This window comes from Ursus arctos, unplaced genomic scaffold (genome assembly GCF_023065955.2).
Source record: "Ursus arctos isolate Adak ecotype North America unplaced genomic scaffold, UrsArc2.0 scaffold_20, whole genome shotgun sequence".
NCBI classification, from domain to species: domain Eukaryota; kingdom Metazoa; phylum Chordata; class Mammalia; order Carnivora; family Ursidae; genus Ursus; species Ursus arctos.
Genome location: NW_026622875.1, coordinates 40,573,318 through 40,598,317, shown reverse-complemented (window position 1 = coordinate 40,598,317; position 25,000 = coordinate 40,573,318). Strand labels below are relative to the sequence as shown.

Sequence of the window (25,000 nt, the reverse complement as noted above, 5' to 3'; positions counted from 1 at the left end):
AGTTTTCCTGGAAATCCCATCTGGTATACCTCACTAACATCTCTGGCTAGAACTGAGTCTCAAGTGGCTACCTGTAGCTGAAAGGGAGTCTAGATTGATTAATATTTTCAACTGGGCATGTTGCCAAGTAGAAACAAATTTAGTTTTTTTAATAAAGGGGTATATAGACATTGGATGGCCAACTGGCAATGGCTGCCACATTCCCTAAGTTTAAATCTTGTGTCTGCCAGTATTCGTTCTCACGTCCATGTTTTTTTTTATTGTTTTTACTTTGTGTATAGTTTTATACAGTAGGCTAATTGGCCCTAGAGCCAAAAAGACCTTATTTTTAATTTTTATTTATTTTAAAGATTTTATTTATTTATTTGACAGAGAGATACACAGTGAGAGAGGGAACACAAGCAGGGGGAGTGGGAGAGTGAGAAGCAGGCTGGGATCGTGACCTAAGCCTAAGGCAGACACTTAATGACTGAGCCACCCAGGTGTCCCAAGACCTTACTTTTTAAATCCCAACTTTGCAATTCTGAGATTCATATTATGCGTCTGAATAATTGGGTTAATGATACTGACTCCAGAAAGTTGTAAAGATTAAATGTTCATTCAAGAAAAAAAAAGAATAAGTATTTTGCTACCCTAACTATAGAAGACTTTATATTCTATTTTTTTGATCCTCTTTAGGGTGGACGTCACGTGGATTATGTGGTAGATCAAGTTGTTGGTAAACTAATTGAAGTAGTTAAGAAAAAGAACAAAGCTGGTGTATCAGTAAAACCATTTCAAGTAAGTGGTGCTTTATATATTCTTTTGAATTATTAAATGATAACAGTTTTGATGACCTTTTTTTGGGTATGTTTTCAACAGGTGAAAAACCATATATGGGTTTTTATTAATTGTCTTATCGAAAATCCAACTTTTGATTCTCAAACTAAAGAAAACATGACTCTGCAACCCAAAAGTTTTGGGTCCAAATGCCAACTGTCAGAAAAATTTTTTAAAGCAGTGAGTAAAATTTTCATTATTTCTCAGTGTGTTTTTATTGAGAGTTGGTTAAGTAGTTTTCTTGATTTATTTATTCTATTTGTGATTAGTTCCTCTCTTACAGTAACTGTGGGCTTAGGCACTTACACGATAAATTAATAGACTTAATTCTGAAAACTAAGTATAGACTTTGTTTTGTAAAACAATGGATTGTTTTGCGAGGTATAAAAGTAGGGAATCATGTAACTGATTGTGTTTTTAGCTTTTTATTGGCCAGCTAGATTTTCCTCTAACAAACATACAGGTCCTTATAGGACTCCTGATTTCATCTTTTCTACTCCTTTCAACTTCATCTGCTGATTTTTACCTTTGTGTAGTTTTTTATTTTTTTAAAGTTTTGATAATCTATGCATAATATAAAATTTATCGTATTCTACATATTTTAAAATTTCATTTTACTTTGCACATATTTATTTGGACTGTTTTAACCTTTCTGAAATGAGGTGAGTACAAATAAATAATCTGAGGTTTATAACTGAGCCTTGCAGTATTTAATAATTTCTCATAATCTGTTGTATATAAGCAAAATTACCTCACGTCCCTTGTTAGGCAGTACCATCAGTAAACCTATATTAAATAAGCATATGTAAAGTGTCTTTATAAATATTTGCACTGGGAATGTAAAGATGAATAAATCACAGCCCCTCCTCTTTGGAAGTTTATAGTTTGGTGGAGGACTGTTGTGTAATTGCCATAGAAATTTACTTATTACGTTCTGGTATTTTGTAAATTCAAAGCTTTGCTCTCACAAACAAGTTTTTTTCAGGTTCTAGCTTAAAGCCTATAGAAATAGTACTTTTGCTTCTAATGATGAATTCTGAATACAAAAGACCCTACATTAATGTGTTTGCAAATTTCTGCCCTCATAACATTCATGATGAAGTGATCTGATTTTAGATTTTATACTTTTTCATTTTGAGTGGATTAAGTTTAGGTTTGGCAACATAGTCCACCTCTTTTTATATCTCAAATGTTCCAGAAAACTATTACACCTAAAATCAAACTACCCAGGATAATGAAAAATAGCTCCAACTTGGAATTTCTTCACTCGTCTTTTTGGGTTAACATCTTGGCACATAATTAACTCAATGCACTGCATGGTGACACACAATATATGATGTTGAAATCCTCATTACCAAACTTTTTAAAGAATAAGGAAGATTCATATGTTCTTAAATTTACCCTAATGTTTCCTACATATTAATAGTTTTTGTCATAGCAAATTCAAGATTTGTGTTTTTGAGGAATATAAGAAATGTCAGTGTCTAGAATTTCCCAGCTAGTAAATTCATGGGTGGATCAGGTTTTACCATGTTAATTTTAACAAAATTTACTTGTAATGAAAGCTATGTGTATTTTTCTTGGGGTTATTATAGTAGAGTTTTTTTTTCATGTTTCAGTAAGTTGCCCTGTAGTCATCTGTTTGTGTTCTGTACAATAGTTATTGTGTGTAGCTGCCTGAGTTAGCTTTAGAGTAAAATTTGCTAGTGTATATCATTTTTATTATGATCACCATTAGTGTTTCTCAATATAACTGCACAGATTCCAAGTATTACATTAATTTTAGCTAAGTGTATGAACTTCTGGCTTGATTGTATATCATTATTCTTTGATTTTTAGGCTTCTAACTGTGGCATTGTAGAAAGTATTCTGAATTGGGTGAAATTTAAGGCTCAGACTCAGCTGAACAAGAAGTGTTCATCAGTGAAGTATAGTAAAATCAAAGGTATTCCCAAACTGGATGACGCTAATGATGCTGGTAAGATTTAGATTTTTTTTTCAACATTTTGATTTTTTATTTATATAGTTATAGAAAATATTCATCTTTCACATATAGAGCATACAGTTTTATGCTCGGAGTATAATTTTACTTCATTAAAATTGCCATATGTACCACATATTACCAGTTTTCAGGGTATAGGAATTCAGTAAATTTTACTTAACATTTAAACTATGCTGAGCATAATGTTACTCTTATAGTTTTTTACTGTCATCATTGTGATTATTTTTCTGGCTTCATTTTTCTCATTGGTAAAATTAAAGAATTTGGAGTATATGTCATTTTTAATATCTCTCAGGTGGCAAACATTCCCTGGAGTGTACACTGATACTAACAGAGGGCGACTCTGCCAAATCGTTGGCTGTGTCTGGATTAGGTGTGATTGGGCGAGACAGATATGGAGTCTTTCCACTTAGGGGAAAAATTCTTAACGTACGGGAAGCTTCTCATAAACAGGTATCTTTCTCTCTCTCTTTCTCATATCTCCACATACATATGACATTTTCATACTTTATTAAAATTGTTGAATTTTTAAAAGTAAATTCTGGCTCCCTTTTTATATGTTTCAACACTTAAAAAAATTTTTAAAATTTTTAAGTACTTTCTACAATGTGGGGGTTGAATTTACAACCCTGAGATCAACAATCGCATACTCTACCTACTAATCCAGCCAGGCACCCCTCAACACTTTTAACATACTTTGAATTATTTTTCTTTTTGCACAGATCATGGAAAATGCAGAAATAAACAATATTATTAAAATAGTTGGTCTACAGTACAAGAAAAGTTATGATGATGCAGAATCTCTGAAAACTTTACGCTATGGGAAAATTATGATTATGACTGATCAGGTTGGTTTAAAGGTTGCCACATATTTAAAACTTATCTTTTTCAGAGTGCCCTTTTGATATTTGTTTTTATGAGACTTGCTCCAAGAAAGTAAAAGGGAAAATGACTGTACACCAAAGGGGGGGAGTAGAAAACATTCAATGGCGCTGTTTGTGTGAGGTGCATTTTATATTATCTAACTTATTGGGCAACTGTCTTTTTGGTTATTTTAAAAATGTTTTTAAATGCAATAAATAGGAAAAGAGTAGAACGCATGGTAGTATTATGGGGTTGAAGCCTACCTATAAGTTGACAGGAAATGATGAAATTTATAAGCAACAAAGATTAATCAATAGGGTGATGGATAATGTTTGTATATGATGGCATAATTTGGAATTTGCAAAAAGTAGGACTTGAATAGTAAAATGGCAATAATTAGGAAAGAACTGGAAAACCAAAAGGGAAGAATTTCATATGCAGCCAACTGCATGTCTCTCATGTACTCTAAATGAAAGCATTTGTAGAGAAAATCTTCCACTGAAAAAGCTGCTGTGTAGTTTCAAGCAGAAATTTAGTAGTTTCTATATCAAGATAAGACTTGTGAATACCTTTACTTCATGGATTACTCCTTCCCTTGTTCAGTGAATTGTAACCATGTTTTATGTATTTCCATCCTTAAATCATTCTTTTAGTGATATCTATAGAAAACATAATGATAGTACATTTTGTAATGACAGAAAGATTTAGTCTATCACTAGCTATATTCATTATTTGAATTTTAAGAAAAAATTCTTTACTATGTTCTTCTAAAGGATAATCTTTACTGATTTGTGAAGTGCAGTTCCAAAATTTGAATGGAATTTTGCCTGTGCTACATTCATACATTTTAAAATTTGGTTATATAAATATGTTTTATAAAATTATTATAGCACTCTTTACTAACATTTATTTAGGATCAAGATGGTTCTCACATAAAAGGCCTGCTTATTAATTTCATCCATCACAATTGGCCATCACTTTTGAAGCATGGTTTTCTTGAAGAGTTCATTACTCCTATTGTAAAGGTACTATTTAGATTAATATATTTTTATACTGTTGTCTTAATAGCAGAAAACTAATTTTTTTTTTTTAATTTAAGGCTAGCAAAAATAAGCAGGAACTTTCCTTCTATAGTATTCCTGAATTTGATGAATGGAAAAAACATATAGAAAACCAGAAAGCCTGGAAAATAAAATACTACAAAGGTTTGTATTGTAAAATACTTAAATTTTGTGAAGTTACCACTGACATAAATATATTTTTAAGATCATTATAAAATATTTTGAAAGTTTGTTTTAGACTACAAAAAGAGCTAAGGCTGATTTTTAAAAATTTTCTGGAAAATTTTATAGAAGTAGAGAGAGTGGTATGATGGGCTTCCCATGCACTCTAATAATCACCATTTCACTACCAATCCTGTTTATCAAAACTCTTCTCATCTCCTCCCTATTAATTTGAAATAACTTCTAGATTTTATAGTAGTTCCATAACACTTTAGTATGTATCTCTAAAAGAATGTTTAAGAAATGTTCATAATTTCATTATCATACCTTTCTTTAATCTTAAATATTCAGTCAGTGTTAAAATTCTCCTGATTATAATAAAAATGTTTGTTTTGTTTTGAATCTGGATCCAGTCAAGATCCACACATTGCATTTCGTTTGATAAATCTGTTAAATCTTTTTTTTTTTTTTTAAAGATTTTATTTATTTATTCGACAGAGATAGAGACAGCCAGTGAGAGAGGGAATACAAGCAGGGGGAGTGGGAGAGGAAGAAGCAGGCTCATAGTGGAAGAGCCTGATGTGGGGCTCGATCCCATAACGCCGGGATCACGCACTGAGCCGAAGGCAGACGCTTAACCGCTGTGCCACCCAGGCGCCCCTAAATCTGTTAAATCTTAATATATCGTTTCTCTTTTCATATTTTCTTCCTTGCAGTTTATTTGTTCAAAAGTTGGACTGTTTGTCCTGTATGATTTTCCACATTCTGCATTTTGCTGATTATCCCTGTAATTTCATTAAATACATAGTATGTTCCTCTGCCTCTTATTTTCTGTTAAGTGATAGTTAAATTGGAGGCTTGATACAGATTTGGGTTAGATTTATGTGGCAAAAACATTTAACAGGTGGTATTGTATATTTACATCAGGAAGCGTGTAATGTCTGATTTTTCTTTGTCTATTAAAATTGATCTGTTGGTACAGTTGCCAGCTTGATCCATCAGCTTTTCACCTAATGGTTTTAAACAGCCATTAATGTTCATAATTCATGTAAATTTTTTCAGCTTTTTTGAAGAATTGACAAAATTACACATATCTAAAGTGTACAACATGATTTGATATATGTATATGTTGTAAACTGATTACCACAAATTAATTAACATATCCATCACCTCACATAGTTAATTTTTTGTGTGTATGGAGGGAACGTTTAAGAGCTCTCTCAGCAATTTTCAAGTATACAGTATAGTATTATTAACTGTAAGCACCATGCTATACATTAAATCCTCAGAACTTATTCACCTTACAATTTAAAGTTTGTACTCTTTGATTGGCATTTCCCCATTTCCCCCTCTCCCCAGTCCCTGACAACTACCATTTTACTTTCCTTTTATGAGTTCAACTTTTTAGATTCTACATGTGAGCTCATATAGTATTTGTCATCTCTGTCTGGATTTTTTCCAATTTTATTTTTTAAATTGTGCAGGGTTGGGTACCAGTACAGCCAAAGAAGCAAAGGAATATTTTGCTGATATGGAAAGGCACCGCATCTTGTTTAGATATGCTGGTCCCGAAGATGATGCTGCCATTACCTTGGTAATCAAGTTAATTAAAAAATTTTTTTCCAGATATCCATCCCTCTTGCTGTCATACCTTTCTTCCTAGTCTTGGTTTTCTGTAAGTCTCTTTTGAACTCTGCTGCCCAAACTAGTTAATCTTAGCGTTTCTTTACCCTAGTCTCACACACAGATTATGCTCTGCTTTCAAAGTTCTTTAATTGAAAGACTTCTGTTCAAGTTTATTTTTGGCAAAAGCCTATTGGGGAAAAAAACTCAATTTCTGAAAAATTAATAATTAGTTCTTTGCCTTTATAAATTTTAATCGTATAATGAAATTCATTTAATTTTTAATGTGTGAAATTGTTACCTGGAATCTTTCAGGCATTCAGTAAAAAGAAGATTGATGACAGAAAAGAATGGTTAACAAATTTCATGGAAGACCGGAGACAGCGTAGGTTACATGGCTTACCAGAGGTTAGTCATAAAGAGTGGTGGTCTGGGGGAAGAGACTAAAATTCATGCAGGAATAATGACAATGTTGCTATGTAACTTTTCTCTTAGCAATTTTTGTATGGTACAGCAACAAAGCATTTGACTTACAATGATTTCATCAACAAGGAATTGATTCTCTTCTCAAACTCAGACAATGAAAGATCTATACCATCTCTTGTTGATGGTAAGTAGCTTTTGTTTTAAAATCTCTCTCACTTTTGTATATAGTTATTGAGTATATGTTAATTTCATGTACTCTAAGCCATTCTTATAATAAAATTTAAAATTCTGAATTCGTTTTTGAGATCCTTTGGTAGGACGGAAATCTTTCCTATTTCTTAATTTGAATCCCTTAAGCTCTTTTTTAAGCTTTTCAGGAAAATTAACCTTAAAGCCAGTTCTTAAAACTTTTGCCCCAGGTTCATTGCAGACTTTAAAAAATATAAAATAAAATGGGATTTTTATAAATTTGAAAATAGTTACCTGAGACTAAATTTTAAAAACACTTGGTACCCCAAACCTAACTTATTAAACTTGCCAAAAAAATATTTAGAAACTGTTATCCGATAGAGCAGATTTTTGTCTTCTATCTAGAAATATTTAATTTTTGTTTTATAATTTTTAGCAGGTTGATCTTTGTGTTACTTGAGTTTTTAGCTAATAGCAGATGGTTCTATCCATCCATCTAATTCAGCTTTAAGTTACATCCTTTCTATGAAATCTTCTCTAACAATTGCAGTCTAAATTGGTTTCAGATGCCTAAACTTCTATTCCAATATTGTGTGCCTCTTATTTTACTTGTGTCAATTTTGCCTCCTCAATTAGATTATAAAATTCTCAAGGAAAGTGGCCATATTTTGTCATCTTGTTTCTACCATGCTCTGAGCCCACGATGATGATGATAGCTAGCATATACTGAAAAGTTTATTACTGTGCTCATTGGCCTAGAGCAAGAAGAATGATAAGGAAGCAGAATGCTTTGCTTGCATTATCTCATGTAATCCTTATGATCACCCTGTTAGGAAGGTAATTATTTCTCTTACACTGATGAGGATGCTGAGACTATTGGTTTAGTAATTTGCAAAAAGTCAAATAGTAAATGGCCAAGTTGAGAAGAGTGTACAGATCAGTGAGATTCTAAAGCCTGCATTCTTAACTGTCACAACCCATCTCTTCTTTATAAGGGTTTTCTGATTTGGGATACTCTAATAATATACTTTTTAGGCTCATTGATGGTTATACTACTTGAGTTACAACCAGACATTTTGGGTGTATGAATGTTTGGGAACTCGGCAACTCCTGTGAAAGGGATTTGGTGCCATTGAGCATTTCTTTAAGACCGGAAGGGGTGGTCTTTTACCTGGCACCTTACTTTTGGAATAGGCTGAGATGGTATAAAAACATGTTACTCTGTACTTACTGTGTTACAGAATCTCAAGTAACAATTTTAGTTATTTTTCGAAAGCAAACTATATCTTTGCTTTTTTTCTCTTGAATATATAGTACATTGTTGTCATTAAAAGAAACATTTCAACTATATCTGGAGTAATATTTTTAAAAGAGTGTTGTTCGTTTTAAAAAATAGGTTTTAAACCAGGACAACGAAAAGTTTTATTTACCTGTTTCAAGAGGAATGATAAACGTGAAGTAAAAGTTGCCCAGTTGGCTGGATCTGTTGCGGAAATGTCTGCTTATCATCATGGAGAAGTAAGCATTAAGATTGTAATCAGTTCAAAACTATACTTACTGGCATGAAGAATGATAATTAAGCATAATAAAGTATTTTTTCTTTTATAAGTTCTCTGGAAATGTAAGAGAATCAAGAATTTGGATTTTAATAAAAATTAGAGAATATGTATAGAAAATTTAGAATATTAATGTTATATTCTGTTTCTATGCTATAGCAAGCATTGATGATGACGATTGTGAATTTGGCTCAGAACTTTGTGGGAAGCAACAACATTAACTTGCTTCAGCCTATTGGTCAGTTTGGAACTCGGCTTCATGGTGGCAAAGATGCTGCAAGCCCTCGTTATATTTTCACAATGTTAAGGTAACAGTTTGCTGATACAGTGGTATAAAGTTCTATTTGAAGTATATTGGAACTAACTAAATGTTTAATAGAATTATAAATATGGAGAGATGATTGGGTACTCTTTTGAGGGTAAATGTTCTAAATTATTTGATTGCAAATAGAATGAAGTTTGTCGATCTCAGTGCTTGTGAGTTATTAGTGAAACCAGTCCTAATTAATGTAACGATTTTTTTCTGGTCCAACTTTACTTTTTAGGCTGAAGAAGGGTTTTAGGGTTTAGTCAGTATAAGAGGAAATCCATAAAACATGATTTATCAATACTAAGAAATTAGGTGGGCTAGTAAGTAAGCGCATAAGTAAAATAGGGCTGTTTTATTCTGGCTTTCTGCCTTTTGTGCTTATTTTATTTCTGTAGCTTTCTGGTGTAAGTTTAGGTAAACTGTATTGTTAAGTACATGTAATCAAAATTTTAAAAAAGCATTTTTCTTAATTTTTGAAATGTAAAGTTTTTAATTATCTAGAAAGTTTTATTTCCTAAAACAGGACATTTTTCCATATTTTTTTCTTTTCATTAGCTCTTTATCAAGACTGCTTTTTCCTGCTGTGGATGACAACCTGCTTAAATTCCTTTATGATGATAATCAACGTGTTGAGCCTGAGTGGTATATTCCTATTATTCCCATGGTTTTAATAAATGGTGCTGAGGGCATTGGTACTGGATGGGCTTGTAAACTACCCAACTATGATGCTAGGGAAATTGTGAACAATGTCAGACGAATGCTAGATGGCTTGGATCCTCATCCTATGGTAATTATTTAGAACTTATTGCTTATATTGTTTATTTAACAAATTATAATGTATGAACTACAAAGTCCAGTCATTTTAGAAAAGTTAATGGAACCATCTGCATTTTGGAACATATTGCAGACAAATAAAGACCTCATTAGTGTGTAATTTGATATGAGCTTATAGTAAAAGATATAAGCTTTGGAAAAAGCCTGTAGATAAGGATTATGGGGAAAAACTGTACTGAAAATTAAAAATAGCTCATATTTCAGGTTTTCAAATATCTAAATGATATAGAGAATAATGTTTTTATGACAAAATTATATGCAATTTGTTTTTGTTCTCAAACTAAGTCATATTAGAGTTGTAAGGAATCTTAAAAACACATTGTATATATTTTAATGTATCCCGATTTTTAAAAATTTTTGCCCTTATATCCTCCACTGTGCTTGTTTTTGCCCCAAACTCCCTCCAAGAAAAACTTCTCAAATAAGTGTCCTCCCCTTTTCTATGTGATTTAATATCATCTGGAAATTTCCCTTTATCATGATACACTTAAAGTGTATTTGTATTACAAAAATGGTAGTGTGCATTGTAGAAAATATAAATAAGCAAAGAGGAAAAAATACTAAAACCAGCATATGGAAACAAACTTCATATTTTTCTGTATTTCTCTCCAAGTTTTATTCCATTCTTATATTTTAAAATAAAACATTGTGTGATTTAAAATCTGTTTTTCTCCTTAAATACTTTAAAGTACTTTAAAATATTTCTAATAGAAGCATAGAATGCTTTATGATTATAGTGTTTTAATTCTTTCAGATATATTTTAGAATGTTAAGACAATCTATTTGGTCAATACATGCTTTTCATGTGCTTAGTATGTATATATATATGGATAGATACTTATATGTGTATATAGATACATATACATATATATGTAAGAATATTCAAAATCGAACAGGGTATGGAAGAAGAGTAGTGGTCTGGAAGGCAAATTATTGGAAAAAATTTAGAAAGATTGGGCCCAGACTGTGGAAGGCTTTCAATATAACATCCAAGGAGTTAGATTTTAAAGGATTATTAATCTAGGGGAGAAGGAGGTATAGAGGCAATAGGTTGAAAAAAATATTCTAAAGATATTCTAAAGAGACTAGGAAAGATGATGCTAAGGCTTTTTTTTTTTTTTTTTTAAAGATTATTTGAGACAGAGAGAGTGTGTGCAAGAGCAGGGGGGAGGAGCAGAGGAGAGGGAGAAGCAGACTGCCCACTGAGCAGGGAGCCTGAGGCTGGGTGGTATCCCAGGACTCTGAGATCATGACCTGAGCCGAAGGCAGACACTTAACAGACTAGCCACCCAGGTGCCCAAAGCTAAGGTTTTGAGATTGGGAGATGCTGAGATTATATTAACAGAAGCTATGAATTCAAGATTAAGTGATTATTTGGAGATGGATTATTAAGGATGAGGAATTGAGTTTCAGTCATGTTAATCTGTTAGTAGCAGTAGACCATAGATTAAGGGGCATTCAAATATTATACTGGCAGTTAGGAGAGAAGTCAGGGCCTTAAGTTATTTTTATTTTCCTCTGCAGCTTCCGAACTACAAAAACTTCAAAGGAACCATCCAAGAGCTTGGTCAAAACCAGTATGCTGTCAGTGGTGAAATATTTGTGGTGGATAGAAACACAGTAGAGATTACAGAGCTTCCAGTTAGAACTTGGACACAGGTTAGTAGACGTATTTTAGCTGCCTGTCAGGAGGGCAGTGCAGTGCTTTCTGGTAAGAATATGATTCGTCATTGTTAGTATAGTGTTAAAAATTCCTATATACATTTTTGACCCATCCAATTAAATTTGTGCTTTGAATATTCAAATAGTAATTTAAAAGTTTAATTTCTCTAAATGTAGAGTGACTTAAGCCAGCTTGGAACCCTCATAAATATGGTCAAGAAATTCATGTCAGTATCAGCTGTTACAGATCTAAAAGTATGCATGTCATCTCCTGTCAGATGTAGTTGATGTGATCCTCTTCATACTCTCGGCCTTTTCCTTGCCCTTTGGTGTATGAGCAAATCAGAACCATTATGTTGTATATCTTCTTTCACCATTGAGAGCCCCATATATTGTCCTCTGTAGTGTCTGGGCAGATGATAGGGAGGTTTTTCAAAAAGAAAAACCCATCAGAGTTGGGAATATCTAAAAATTGCATGACTTGTAGTATGAGAACATGGGTGTGTGTCAGGAAAAGATTACTTATTTTTAAATCTTTTATAGGTATACAAAGAACAGGTTTTAGAACCTATGCTAAATGGAACAGATAAAACACCGGCATTAATTTCTGATTATAAAGAATATCATACTGATACAACTGTGAAATTTGTGGTGAAAATGACTGAAGAGAAGCTAGCACAAGCAGAAGCTGCTGGATTGCACAAAGTTTTTAAACTTCAGACTACTCTTACTTGTAATTCCATGGTAATTGATTAGATTTACTATTCACTTAATGCTTCTTCCATGCCATAAGTAGAATTTTTATAATTGGTTTCATGATGGTTGTGGCTGTAGTAAGTCTGAATGGTTTTCCCCCTATATATTTGATGAAGAATCTAAAGGTGCATTCCTTTAGATTATTATCCACTACAGTATCCACTACCCTTAATCCCAACTCTCCATTTGTGCATCTGGGCCTGAGCACATGGGATATACACACTGACTGAAAGTTACAGGAGTGATTGGTGCAGGATTTTCATGTTCCTTAGCCTGTCTCTATAAGCATTTTAATTGTGGAGTACTTATCTCCCCATAATTCTGATCTGCTTTATTAAACTTGTATATTTGTGTTTGTATATAATTGGAGAGAAAGGTAGAAAGTGAACATGTGTGATTACCCTCCTTCCATTCCAAATTAGCTTTATAGACATAAAGAAAAAATCCAGTAGCACGGTGGCTGAGACAAACTGCCATCATCTGTTAAGAAAGACAGATAGAAAAAAGGAGAAAAAGGATAGAGAAGAAGTAAAATTTTCCTCCAAATTGAGAAAGTTTGAATGAATTATAGCATAATTATAAACAAAAAGAGACAAGTACACATCTATTGAGTATATGAGGGAGAGAGAACTTTAAAATTTAACATTTGTAAACTTAGAATGTTTTTAGTTTGAAAAAAATTTCTTAGTTTTATAGCCATTTTTAATTAGAACATGTTTTAAAGGACCTATTTTTATTTTCAAAATTATTTTAAATATTTTCATAGTTTTGAGAATTTATCAGTTTCTTGGAGTCACCAAAAGAGTATTTACCGAAAGGTACTTAATAGTTTTGGTTCTGTTTAACAGCTTTTAGGGATGGTGTGTGTTCATTTAAGTGTGTTATATTGAATACTGTAGATGTCATACAAGTTAAAAATACCAGTACAGATTTATGTCATCTTCAGAAACTTTGTTTTTCTTAGGTACTCTTTGATCATATGGGATGTCTCAAGAAGTATGAAACCGTGCAAGACATTTTGAAAGAATTCTTTGATTTACGATTAAGTTATTATGGTTTACGTAAGGAGTGGCTTGTAGGAATGTTGGGAGCAGAGTCTACAAAGCTTAACAATCAAGCCCGTTTCATTTTAGAGAAGATACAAGGAAAAATTACTATAGGTAAGATGCAACCTTTAAAAATTTAAGCATTAGTTAAAATGGAAAAAAATCTTTATTAATAGAAGACATTTTTATCAGTAGAATATAAACAAATACAAATTGAATCTCTTTTCTTGATCCTAACTTTATTTTTCCCTCACATAGAGAATAGGTCAAAGAAAGATTTGATTCAAATGTTAGTCCAGAGAGGTTATGAATCTGACCCAGTGAAAGCCTGGAAAGAAGCACAAGAAAAGGTAATCATTTGCAGAACAAGACATTCAGAGAAGCTTTTAAAAGCAAATTCCAAAACAAACAAAAAACCCAGTCCCTAAATTTTAAATTTAGTACTGCTATAAAGGTGCCGAGTTGTCTGTTCGGAGACTGAAGTCTTCTGTTTATCCACAGAACAGATACAGTACAGGAATTTGCAGTGCACACCCACCACAAAGCACTTTGCCAGTGTGACTCAACCAGGGCCTGGAGAAATGACTCCAGGTGTGAGAAGGTAGCTCAGTCTCCTTGGCCTTTTTTCTGAGCCTGCCATTAAAGGGTGTTAGTTGTTTGTGGTGGTGGTTTTTGTGAGGTGCATGTGTACTATCTGGGAACTACACTGGTAGCACATAAATCATTTCACACTGGTCTGTGGTCATAGTATGGTATCCCGTCACCATTCACTTGGTCTGTTTTCGGTTTATGCTGGGAAGACTAGAGACAACATGTTCAATATTATAGTGTTTATTGAGCACCAAGTATGTGCTCTACCCTGTGCTTAGATCTTTGACTAGAGATTTAAACCCTGCAACTTCAGATTAAAAGTCTGATGTTTTATTAATTAAATTGTCCATTTCAGATCATAAAGTACTAGTATTAAGTGAATGGAATATTGAAACTTTGAGATTCTTCTCAAGAATTAGTTTCTTGCCGTTGTGTATAATTAAAAGAAAAATTTAAAAAGGCAATACAGCATTGTGATTGAGAACACAGATGTACAAAAGGAAGAAAATTATGGAAATGACTAATTTTTTACTTAATTGGAATGTAGTGTATATATGATACTGATGTTATCCTTAAAAAATGCAGTTATGATTATATGACATAACTTAAACTGAAACTTCAAACTTCCTTACATTATGAATTCTCAACCCACAATGTTTTCCGTATTTTTTATCAACTGTATTGACATGCTGCTTTGGTTTATATTATTCAAACTTTTTGAAATTTTGAATAGTCAGTAGAATGCCAGATATTAGAGCGAGTAAAATTGGAATAAATTATATACTTAGCAATTACATATTAAGATAATAGGCTTATTTATTGTTTGGGGAAAATGGGGTAGGATAAGATGGGGAGTATTCAAAATTAAGATGATCCAAGCACTTTGCTTTCCTTTCAACGTATTTTACTGCATTTTTGAATCCCAGATATGGTTTATATACTGCTTGCCCTTCTGTATGATTGTTGGTTTAAACTATATCTTAAAAAATATTAACTAGTAAGCTAGTAAATTTAATGCTTAGTTTTAAAAGGTAAAGGTATGTAGGGTTTGAGGATGCCCTTCCAGTGGAAGTAGACTTCATGGGTAAAACCTAGCGGTTGGTTTCAATAATTTTATTGTCACCATCAAAATTTTCTCAGCATCTTGGCCATGTGTTCACTTTGGGGGTTAAGGTAACAAAAGGAGCTGCTCTTATAAGAGTGTCCTATTGTATAGAGTTGGAGAGGAGAGAATTATAAAGCAGATAATTATGAGATTAGAGTTTTTTTTTTAAACATAATAGAATTCTGTCATTGGAACTTGAAAAGTTTATTTTTCTTGATTTCTGAAAATATGCTTAGTTATCTTCATGTTAACAATGATAATACACATATATTCATTGAGTGTTAATTAATACTTTGGGTGTCATCAAAACCTAGAGCAAGTAGAGTTCTAAAGTATGGATCTAAACAGGATTTTATGACACCTTAATTATATTTTAATAGTACTGTAACAATTTAAATATTCCAAAGAAACACACTGTTTCATGAAGAATTTTTAAAAATGGTAGAATTTATTAATTTGTTGCAAGTACTATTTGCCTAGGTACTTATTAGTCATTGATCAACTCAGCAACAGCATTTATTTGGCTATTGTTGCTTAATTGAATTCATAGTTTTGTTTATGTAATGAAGCATGTTGCTTTGCAATTTTTATTTTTATCCCTTCTAAAGTACACTAAACTTTACTTTGTATATATATACATTATTTTACTGATAATTTTAAACTAAATTGAAAACAATTTTTTTTCTTTTTTGGTTACCAAAAGTGAACTTTTTGTTTCATGGAGTGTCACGGTTAACTCAGTCATTTTTAAATATCTGAGTGCCTTAAATAATTTAAATGCAGTTTTATTTAATGGCTGTTGTAATTTTAAAAATCTTAGAGGTGATGTCACCTATAATAACTTCTATTAAATTCACTGGATTTTGAAATTTAATACTAGCATAAGAAGATTTTTTTATTGTAATCTTTCCTGTGAAAAAAGACCTTATAAATAAAATTTTAGAATACCCCTCAATTCTTTCTCTAACTTACCAGCTATTAAATTCTTAATTGAACTTTCTCTTCATGCATGAGTATTCTTGCTTTAGAGAATTTTTATTAAGAAACCATACTTAACGAGTGACTGTACCTTAGCATATTTATATTACAACTGTAAAACATTCTCCATAAGTATACTTATTTTGGATTTCAAATTGTTCATTTGCTTATCAATATAAAAGTCTGACAAGATGCAGTGATAAAACATTAGTACCACTCTATTAATTTCAAGATATGTGGTATCTTCTTATTTCATGACTTAGTGCCTGGGCAAAGCAGTTAATTTTTCATCAGATTCCTAGATAAATGGGGAGTGAATATACCCATTCCTTTTGAAGACTTACTGTTGTGTTTTTAGAAAACTTTTTACAGGAAATACATTTTTATAGATAATCCTGCAGATAATCTAAAAGAACCCCAACCACCCTTAAGATAGAGTATTAAGAGTATAGCATTTGTGGAATTTTTAACTCAATATTCAGTAAAATTCAGCATTGATTTGATACAGGACTTTAATATAAAGTTTATTATTTTTTACAGGCAGCAGAAGAGGAAGAAACACAAAACCAGCATGATGATAGTTCCTCTGATTCAGGAACTCCTTCAGGCCCCGATTTTAATTATATTTTAAATATGTCTCTGTGGTCTCTTACTAAAGAAAAAGTTGAAGAACTGATTAAACAGAGAGATTCAAAAGTATGAACTTTTGTGGGTTAAATAATTTGAAACTATTTCAGTATTATCCATTTCTTTATTTTTTCCAAAAAGAAGTATTTTGATTTACCCTGTATAAATTATTAAGTTACTGAATGTTTAAATTATACTACTTTCTTATTATAGGGGCGAGAGGTCAATGATCTTAAAAGAAAATCTCCTTCAGATCTTTGGAAAGAAGACTTAGCAGCATTTGTTGAAGAACTGGATGTAGGTTAAGTCTCCATTAAAATATATTTGGAAAAGTAATGTTTATGAAATAAGAATGAAAATTCTTCTTTATTATTTCAGTTTCTTTTAATTCTGTAAAGGTCAGTGTGTTTATAAGCCACATTAGGATTAAACTTCTAGCCATGTGAAGTTACAAAGAAACGATCTGTCTGGTGTAGATGGATGTAAAAACATACAGAGTTGGAGTTTAGAATAAATTGCATCTTGATACTTTCTTTCAGTTAAATTTTCTTAACTGACTTCAAAATAGCTCATTGACTCAGTCTCTTTTCCCCTAAAGAAATAAGAACAAAATATATATGATTGTAGGTATGTTGATTTTTACAAAGTAAAAGGATAGTGTCTTTAGGCTTACAACAGCAATTTTAATATTTTTTTTTATAATTTAGTTTTCTCCAGGTAGAATTCTGTTTTTTTTTTAATGTAGAGAAAGGTAGAACATGTAAACTTTATCTAAAATTGCCCAGCATACCATAGGATCTTAGAGTTAGAAGGGACCATATAGGTCGTTTAGTTATTTCCCCCTTGTTTTACAAATGAGAAGCTAGTTAGACAGACTTGGGTCTACAACCCAGGTCTTTTGACTTAGAATTATTGTGTGGTTTTTTTTTTTTTTTTTAACATTTATTTTAGATTAGATCATTTGAAAGGAAAGGTTTATTCCTTAATTGATACTAGTTTTAATTTCTTTTGCAGTAGTGATTATCTTTTCTAATGAGTTGTTTATGCTCCCACCCTCTTCCCCTTGCTCCCTTTATAATTATACTTCAGAAAGTGGAAGCGCAAGAACGAGAGGATATTCTGGCTGGAATGGCTGGAAAAGCAATAAAAGGTAAAGTTGGCAAACCTAAGGTGAAGAAACTTCAATTGGAAGAGACAATGCCCTCACCTTATGGAAGAAGAATAGTTCCTGAAATTACTGCTATGAAGGCAGATGCCAGCAAAAAGTTGCTGAAGAAGAAAAAGGTATGTTTTAGCTCGTTGGTAGATTCCATCTTCATAATGATGTATATATGTATTTTAATTTTACTGTGTGCTTAAGTCATGCTTTCTTTCTAATATATTTCACTGTGATAGGAAGTCATTTGCTCTATGAGAGCAGTTGGTCCACAGAAAGAAAACGTTAAGTCAGGGATCCACATATACGTGAAGAGTTACTTAGTTGATTCTGTTTTGAAAATGAGAGGTAGAAATACTCTATTCAGCAGCATTCTACCTTAAAATCATGGAGCAACAACCAAAAAAGTGTATCAGCTTAAAAATGAAACTTTAGTTCTACATTATGACCAATTTAAGAAGTCTCATAATCAGAAAAGGGACTGTATGGTTTTCAAAGTAAGCTATTTTTACTATTTATTTGTTATTGCTTTTAGTTAAAAAAAATTACCAGGCACCTCTTATGTCATTGGCATTGACTGGTGCTATTGAGGATTTAAACGTATGGGACTTACCTACCCTCCAGCAGCTTGGGCAAGAGTTAGCCAGAAGAACGAAACACCGAGAGGGCTGTTTAGAGTTGAGGAAAGAGGAGGCATGCTGGTTTGAAAGAGAGAGGCAGATTTTTCTCGGCAGGTTGATTTTAGAACCCAGGGGATATGTAGATATGTCCAGTAGTCTAATTAGAGCTTGGGAAATGAGCCTCAGAGTTGGAGTGAGAGGTTGGAGAGTTCTCTATACTGAACAAATATTTGAAAGCATAGGAACATTCTGATACCAGAGAGATCGCTCTCTTCTGTTCTGATAAACTGACATCTATACTATTTCCCTCTTACCTAGCTTCCTACCATACACAGGTTCCTCCTTAGGAAATGACTTCTCTCCTTTTCAGTTGGTGTTTGTTCTTAGCACTCTTCTTTTTACCTTACATGGTCTCAAGTAACCTCATCTATGCCCAGAGCTTTTTTCACTCACACTGATGACTCTTAAATCTATGTCCCTAAGCTGTAACGTTTTCAGGAGTGCCAGGGTAATAAAGCCACCTGAATGCCCAAAGCCCCTCAAACTTCACATATCTGAAGCTGAGCCCATTATCCTGATTTCAAGACCTCTTCTACCTCTGTGCCTTATTAGCCATCACTAACAACTCCAAAACCTGAGACTTGCTCATTTAATCAGTAACTAAATCCTACTGACTGCCTGTGAAGCAATTCCAAAATCCACCCTCTTATCTTTGTACCCATTGATACTGTTTTAGAATTCCATAAGTTTTCTTTGATGAAAGTGTTCTTCTTAGTCTTCCTATCTCTAGTGATCTTACCATGTGTACTTTTTTCCACTTCATTCATCTCTCTCTGGTCTCTTACTACCCAAGTGATATTTCCAAATATAAGTCTGATTATTGCACAAATGCTTAAAAGTTTTCAGTGACACCCCAATGACAACACACAGATTCTGGTATTCAGTGATGTAGCAACTGCATGCCTCCCTATGTTTCTGTGTGGCTACTTATTCCTCTTTGCCTTTCCTTGAATCCTAGCCGACTATTTGTAATTCCGTAAATACAACGTGGCGATCGTGCCTCTGTGTCTTTTGCCTGGGATGCTCTTCTTCCTTCTCTTGCCTCACCTAGCAAACATACGTGATTCTTCAAAACCTAATTAGAAAGGCTCCTTCTCCATGGACTCTTTCCTGACCTTTCTCTGGGCAGAGTTGCTCACTTCTCCCCACGGGTTACTTTTACACCTCCCTCCATATTTGTTATTTGTATTTGTATTACAGTGACTTGTCCTTGTGTCTTTCTCTGTCTTTTAATAATCTTAGGGTAGGGAGACTTTGACTAATGCCTAGCAGTGCATGGCAAGTGTTGCTTATCTTCCTTCAGTAATCTGATGTTTTCTAGTATGTAGAGGCCTGAACTATAGGAACTTATTTTGCCCGTACCCTTTGGTGTGTTTTGCTATTGGTTTGAAAGTCCCTTTGCTAATCAAAAGGGGCCTTCTTATTTTTTACAGTTGCTTTTAAGTAGCTGTCATCTCATAGAGTGTATCAGAATATTAGCATGGTAAGCAGTATCATTTGCTATAGATAAAGTAAAATATGGTCTGATCACTGTCCTCTGTTTGAACCTCAGTAGAATCACATTTTATTATTTTTTTACTTATCTGATATGAAGAAGTGATCTATAGCTGGAAGTGTATCTCTAAAATGTATGGTGTTAATTTTTATTCTTACTTGTTGTTTGTTTGTTTACTGTGTAGGGTGATCTTGATACCACAGCAGTAAAAGTAGAATATGATGAAGAATTCAGTGGAACACCGGTAGAGGGTACTGGAGAAGAGGCGTTGATCCCTTCAGCTCCTGTAAATAAAGGTCCCAAACCCAAAAGGGAGAAAAAGGAGCCTGGTGAGGAATTGTTACAAAGTTTTTTTGTGAGAAAATACATATACGTACAGGGTATTACTAATTTTTTTTAACCGTGTTTTTTTTCTTCTAATAGTTGATATAATTTCTCAATTTTCATGAACACTTGTTATTTTATAATTAACCTTTCATTATTAACAGTTGTATTTTTACTAATGATATTTGTATAAGTATTGATACATATTTTATTGTTGTTGTTTTGTCTTTAGGTACCAGGGTGAGAAAAACACCTACATCAGCTGGTAAATCCAGTGCAAAGAAAGTGAAGAAACGGAATCCTTGGTCAGATGATGAATCCAAGTCAGAAAGTGACTTGGAAGAAACAGAACCTGTGGTTATTCCAAGAGATTCGTTGCTTAGGAGAGCAGCTGGTATTTTGATACATTTTATATTTATTTTGTTGTATATTATAGTTTGACCAAGTTAATATTACTCATGTAATTTAGTATTATTAGTATTATCAGTGCTATTAAAGTACTAAATTGTTAGTATAGCAGAAGTTACAGTTCTCAAAGACAAAAAAAATTGCTTTACAGAATGTTTTTAGCAAAGTTGGACATAAATTGCTCTAAAGTTAATCAAGTTTTCTTATTTTTATTAGAAAGTTTGGATTACATTCCCTCCGTAGTTTGAAGATGTTTGGTAGGAATAATACCTTGATAGAACACTAAACAGTGATAGATCAATAGAAGTGCTTTGTAGTTTTGTTTCTGTTTCATTTTTTTCCCCCCATGAAAAATTTCCTCCTATGACTTTAGGAGTTTGATTCCATGCACATCCCATAATAAATGTAACTGCAGTGCTAGAGTTAGGATGAAGATACCATTTTGTTATTCTATATTGTTAAGTATGCAGTTTTATCTTTTCTAAATATTCACTAATTTGAAGTCTTCAAATACTTAAAAATTGAGTGTCCTATTTTATAGATTCTTATCAGATTTTACTAAGTCCTAATTTACTTAAAATGAATGATACCATATTATGGTTATTTTACCTCTGGGACATGCTTTTTAAATTATATGTCAGGCCTTAAATTCTTTGGTTCTCTAATCACCAGTGATTGACTTTCTTTTCCTAATGTGCATAGGTATGTAGGTGAATTAACATGAATAAGTTATGTGAAAATGAATTTATTAAATTAGATGCTTCAGAATTGTATTAGGCTTTATCATACATGTAAAATGAAGTATAAAATTACATGGCAACCAGGTGTTTTAAAAATTTTATTCCATAGTATATGCTAGAAATTAAAAAAGTTAACTTGCATTATACCAATGTGCCTTTCCCCATAGTTTGTACCTTTTATGCTTTATATTAAATTATTGTTTTAGTAATATACTTAGGGTTTATATCTATTTTTTTCTCATTCATCTGAAGAATTACTGTCTGTCATTTCATAGTAAAACTACTGTGAATAGAAGATAGAAGTTTTTATGCAAGAGGTTAAGAGAAAGTTTAGCACTAAGACTAGTAAAATTGGTCTTTTGTAATTGTAGAAATGGGAAATCTTAGTAGTCACTTATACAATGAGTTCCCTGCTATTTATGAGTTAAGTATGACAAACAGCACCCTAATAATTAATCTCATTAGTTTATGCTCTCCTTTCCATATGCAGCATTACCCCATTTGCCTCCTGGGAAGAACAAGATGAACACTTAACATTATCAAAATAATTGAGGCCAAAGTTGTTGGCTTCTTTTTTTGTTGTTGTTCCTGAATGCTTGTCTTTTTTTTTTCTCTTGTGTTAGCGATAGCTGGAATATTTTTCAAATGCATTATTCATAATATGTCATGTGGATGAAGTTGAATTTGAGTTTAACCTTCACTTTTATTTTTCTCCTAGCTGAAAGGCCTAAGTACACATTTGATTTCTCAGAAGAAGAGGATGATGATGCTGATGATGACGACGACAATAATGATTTAGAGGAATTGAAAGTTAAAGCATCTCCCATAACAAATGATGGGGAAGATGAATTTGTTCCTTCAGATGGCCTAGATAAAGATGAATATACATTTTCACCAGGCAAATCAAAAGCTACTCCAGAGTAAGTAGTGAAGCAACTACTGTTCAGTTATATGGTGCAGTTAGTTACTTAGACATCTATCAAAGGTCTCATAGTAAGCTGTTGTCTCAGAATTTATCATCACTCGAGGTAAGGTCCTCCTAACAAAGGAACAAATCTGGGTAAGATTGCAGCTGTTTACACTATGGACTCTGGGAAACAAACTGAGGGATTCAGAGGGAGAGGGGTGGGGGAATGGGATAGGCTGGTGATGGGCATTAAGGAGGGCACGTATTGCATGGTGCACTGGGTGTTATACGCAAGTAATGAATCATGGAACTTTACATCAAAAACAAAACAAAAAAATAATAAAACAAAAACAAAAGATATAAAAAATATTTAAAAAAAGATTGCAGCTGTTTACTGAACTTTGCTATATCTTATAGCATGGACTGGCAGTTTTTGTTTTCTCATAAAGGGCTCTATAGAAAATATTTCAGGCTTTGCAGGCTGTATGGTCTCTGTTCCAACTACTCTGTGTTGCCATTGTAGCAGGAAAGCAGCCATGAACAGTATGTAAATGAACAAGCATAGCTGTGTTCCAGTAAAACTTTATCAAAATAGGTAGCAGGCCTTTGGGACATACTCTGACAACATGGTTCAGAGAAGTTACTAGAACTTTAGAACTGGGAGGTTTAATTTTCTTCCCTAACTTTGGCCTTGATTGATTTTTCATTTTTTATTATTACTATTTTTTTTTGCCTCTAGAGAGTATCAAACACTAATGTGTAGGATGTGAAGTTTGTGAGCAATTTCAGATTTATTTATTTAAAATTTTTTATTATGTTCAGTTAGCCAACAAATAGTACATCATAAGTTTTTGTTGTAGTGTTCAATGATTCGTTAGTTGCGTATAACACCCAGTGCTCATCCCAACAGCTATTTCAGATTTTTAAAGGAAGGTCTTTACTATAAAGAAGTGTTTTATCATGTGGAGTCTGGATCAGAAATAGGATTACTGATGACTCTGACAGAGATTCAGACCTTCTCCTCAGGTTTTTGGCAATAATTTACTGATGCTGAATTCTGGAACAGTTCTATTAATCATAAAATTTAATGTAGCGATATTTTGAATGGCTCTAATTTTTGCTCAACTTCCATTCTCTTACGTTAAAGCATTGGCTTTTCTGGTGTCTGTGTGTGTATGTATGTACACCTATGTATATGAGACAGAAAAATCAAGTTTGGTTGCCCTGTCTTTAACAAAGACCAGTGAGAGAACTGTAATTATAATCCCGTAGTCCATATTATATATATCCTTTACCAAGGTTGAAACCATATATTTAAATCATATGGTGGTGGTTTGATTTTTCTTTCTAATAGAAAATCTTCACATGACAAAAAAAGTCAAGATTTTGGGACTCTCTTCTCATTTCCTTCATACTCTCAGAAGTCAGAAGATGGTATGCTCATTCAGTCTTTTCATTGGTTGCTTACTGTATTATCGCTATGGACTTTTTTATGAGTAGAATACTTCTTTTTTACATTTCCCTCAACGTAATAAGGTTTATTTGTTTTTCCTGAGATGAGTACCAACAAATTGGTCAAAATAGGCAATATAGAATCATTTAGATGGAAAGGTAGATGTGTGCATGAAGTGTATGGACGTGGGTATAGTGTTTTAATAGAGAAAAAGAAAAAATTTTGAAACATGAAATTTGATTTTCATGGCAATGTGAATGTATATGTGACAGTTTTTTAAAAACTATAAAGGGACTAATATTCAGATTTGTATTAATCTGTAGTAGCTAAAAGACTAAAACTTTCATAAAAGCAGATTTAATTGGGGTATATACTTTTTATTGCCTGTATTTTTGTGTGTGGAATTTTTAAGGTCAAAACAATTTGTGTAGACGTAACTGTCTTGTATATACACACACTCACATACAGACAGAGGTCTGGTATATGTTCTGTGCATATAGATAGGCATTTTTGACAGCATGTCAAAACATTATATAAAACTATCACATCCAAGTGGACAGTTTAAGAGTCCCTGTTCTGGTTTGACGAAGGGAGGGGAGAAGTGGAGGGAGGAATTGATTGATTAATTGGGTGTAAAAGTAGACTGAAGGTAAGCCTACCTGCCTTTTAAATTGACCTTGAATGATTTAAAATTGGTTTTTAAAAGATGAAGTTACTACTCTCTTAGATTTGAACGTTATTACTGATATTCCTGAAATGGTTAATAACATTAGATGTATAGATACTAAAATAATCACAGTGAGAACTTTCTAATATTCCATTTTAAAATAAATCAGTATTTTTGAGTTGGCCAGTTATGTTTTAAATGATGAACATTTGGGACTATTAAGAATTTTTATTACTCTGCATTTCTATATTGTTTTACAAGAGTTAACATTTTTGAACATATAACATTGTTACATTTTTTTGTTTTCAGCTGTTTATTATGGACTATATGATGACAAAGTAGAAATTCATAAGATCAATTATCTAGCTAAAGAGAAGTCATCAAAGTTTAACTATTAGTTAGTCCTTATAGAATCTCTTTACTGAAAAACTTTGTAATTTTTAGATTCAGCTAAGTTTGACAGTAATGAAGAAGATTCTGCCTCTGTTTTTTCACCATCATTTGGTCTGAAACAAACAGATAAAGTTCCAAGTAAAACAGTAGCTGCTAAAAAGGGTAT

General features: G+C 32.7%; 1 protein-coding gene across 2 annotated transcripts in view; it reads left to right on the top strand.

The window, feature by feature from the left end:
- Nucleotides 1–25,000, top strand: part of TOP2B (DNA topoisomerase II beta) — a 58,135-nt gene that overhangs the window by 27,115 nt on the left and 6,020 nt on the right. For both annotated transcript variants that reach the window (XM_026496895.4, XM_026496894.4), the window contains exons 9-33: nt 679–780; nt 862–999; nt 2,659–2,797; nt 3,117–3,274; nt 3,544–3,669; nt 4,600–4,710; nt 4,785–4,890; nt 6,393–6,502; nt 6,847–6,939; nt 7,027–7,141; nt 8,543–8,664; nt 8,862–9,010; nt 9,568–9,799; nt 11,371–11,505; nt 12,052–12,252; nt 13,229–13,424; nt 13,569–13,660; nt 16,525–16,680; nt 16,825–16,908; nt 17,701–17,895; nt 20,127–20,271; nt 20,499–20,660; nt 22,133–22,334; nt 23,676–23,755; nt 24,886–24,996. In XM_026496895.4, the coding sequence (XP_026352680.1) occupies nt 679–780; nt 862–999; nt 2,659–2,797; nt 3,117–3,274; nt 3,544–3,669; nt 4,600–4,710; nt 4,785–4,890; nt 6,393–6,502; nt 6,847–6,939; nt 7,027–7,141; nt 8,543–8,664; nt 8,862–9,010; nt 9,568–9,799; nt 11,371–11,505; nt 12,052–12,252; nt 13,229–13,424; nt 13,569–13,660; nt 16,525–16,680; nt 16,825–16,908; nt 17,701–17,895; nt 20,127–20,271; nt 20,499–20,660; nt 22,133–22,334; nt 23,676–23,755; nt 24,886–24,996 (3,460 nt within the window). The remainder of the gene's footprint in view (nt 1–678; nt 781–861; nt 1,000–2,658; nt 2,798–3,116; nt 3,275–3,543; nt 3,670–4,599; nt 4,711–4,784; nt 4,891–6,392; nt 6,503–6,846; nt 6,940–7,026; nt 7,142–8,542; nt 8,665–8,861; nt 9,011–9,567; nt 9,800–11,370; nt 11,506–12,051; nt 12,253–13,228; nt 13,425–13,568; nt 13,661–16,524; nt 16,681–16,824; nt 16,909–17,700; nt 17,896–20,126; nt 20,272–20,498; nt 20,661–22,132; nt 22,335–23,675; nt 23,756–24,885; nt 24,997–25,000) is intronic.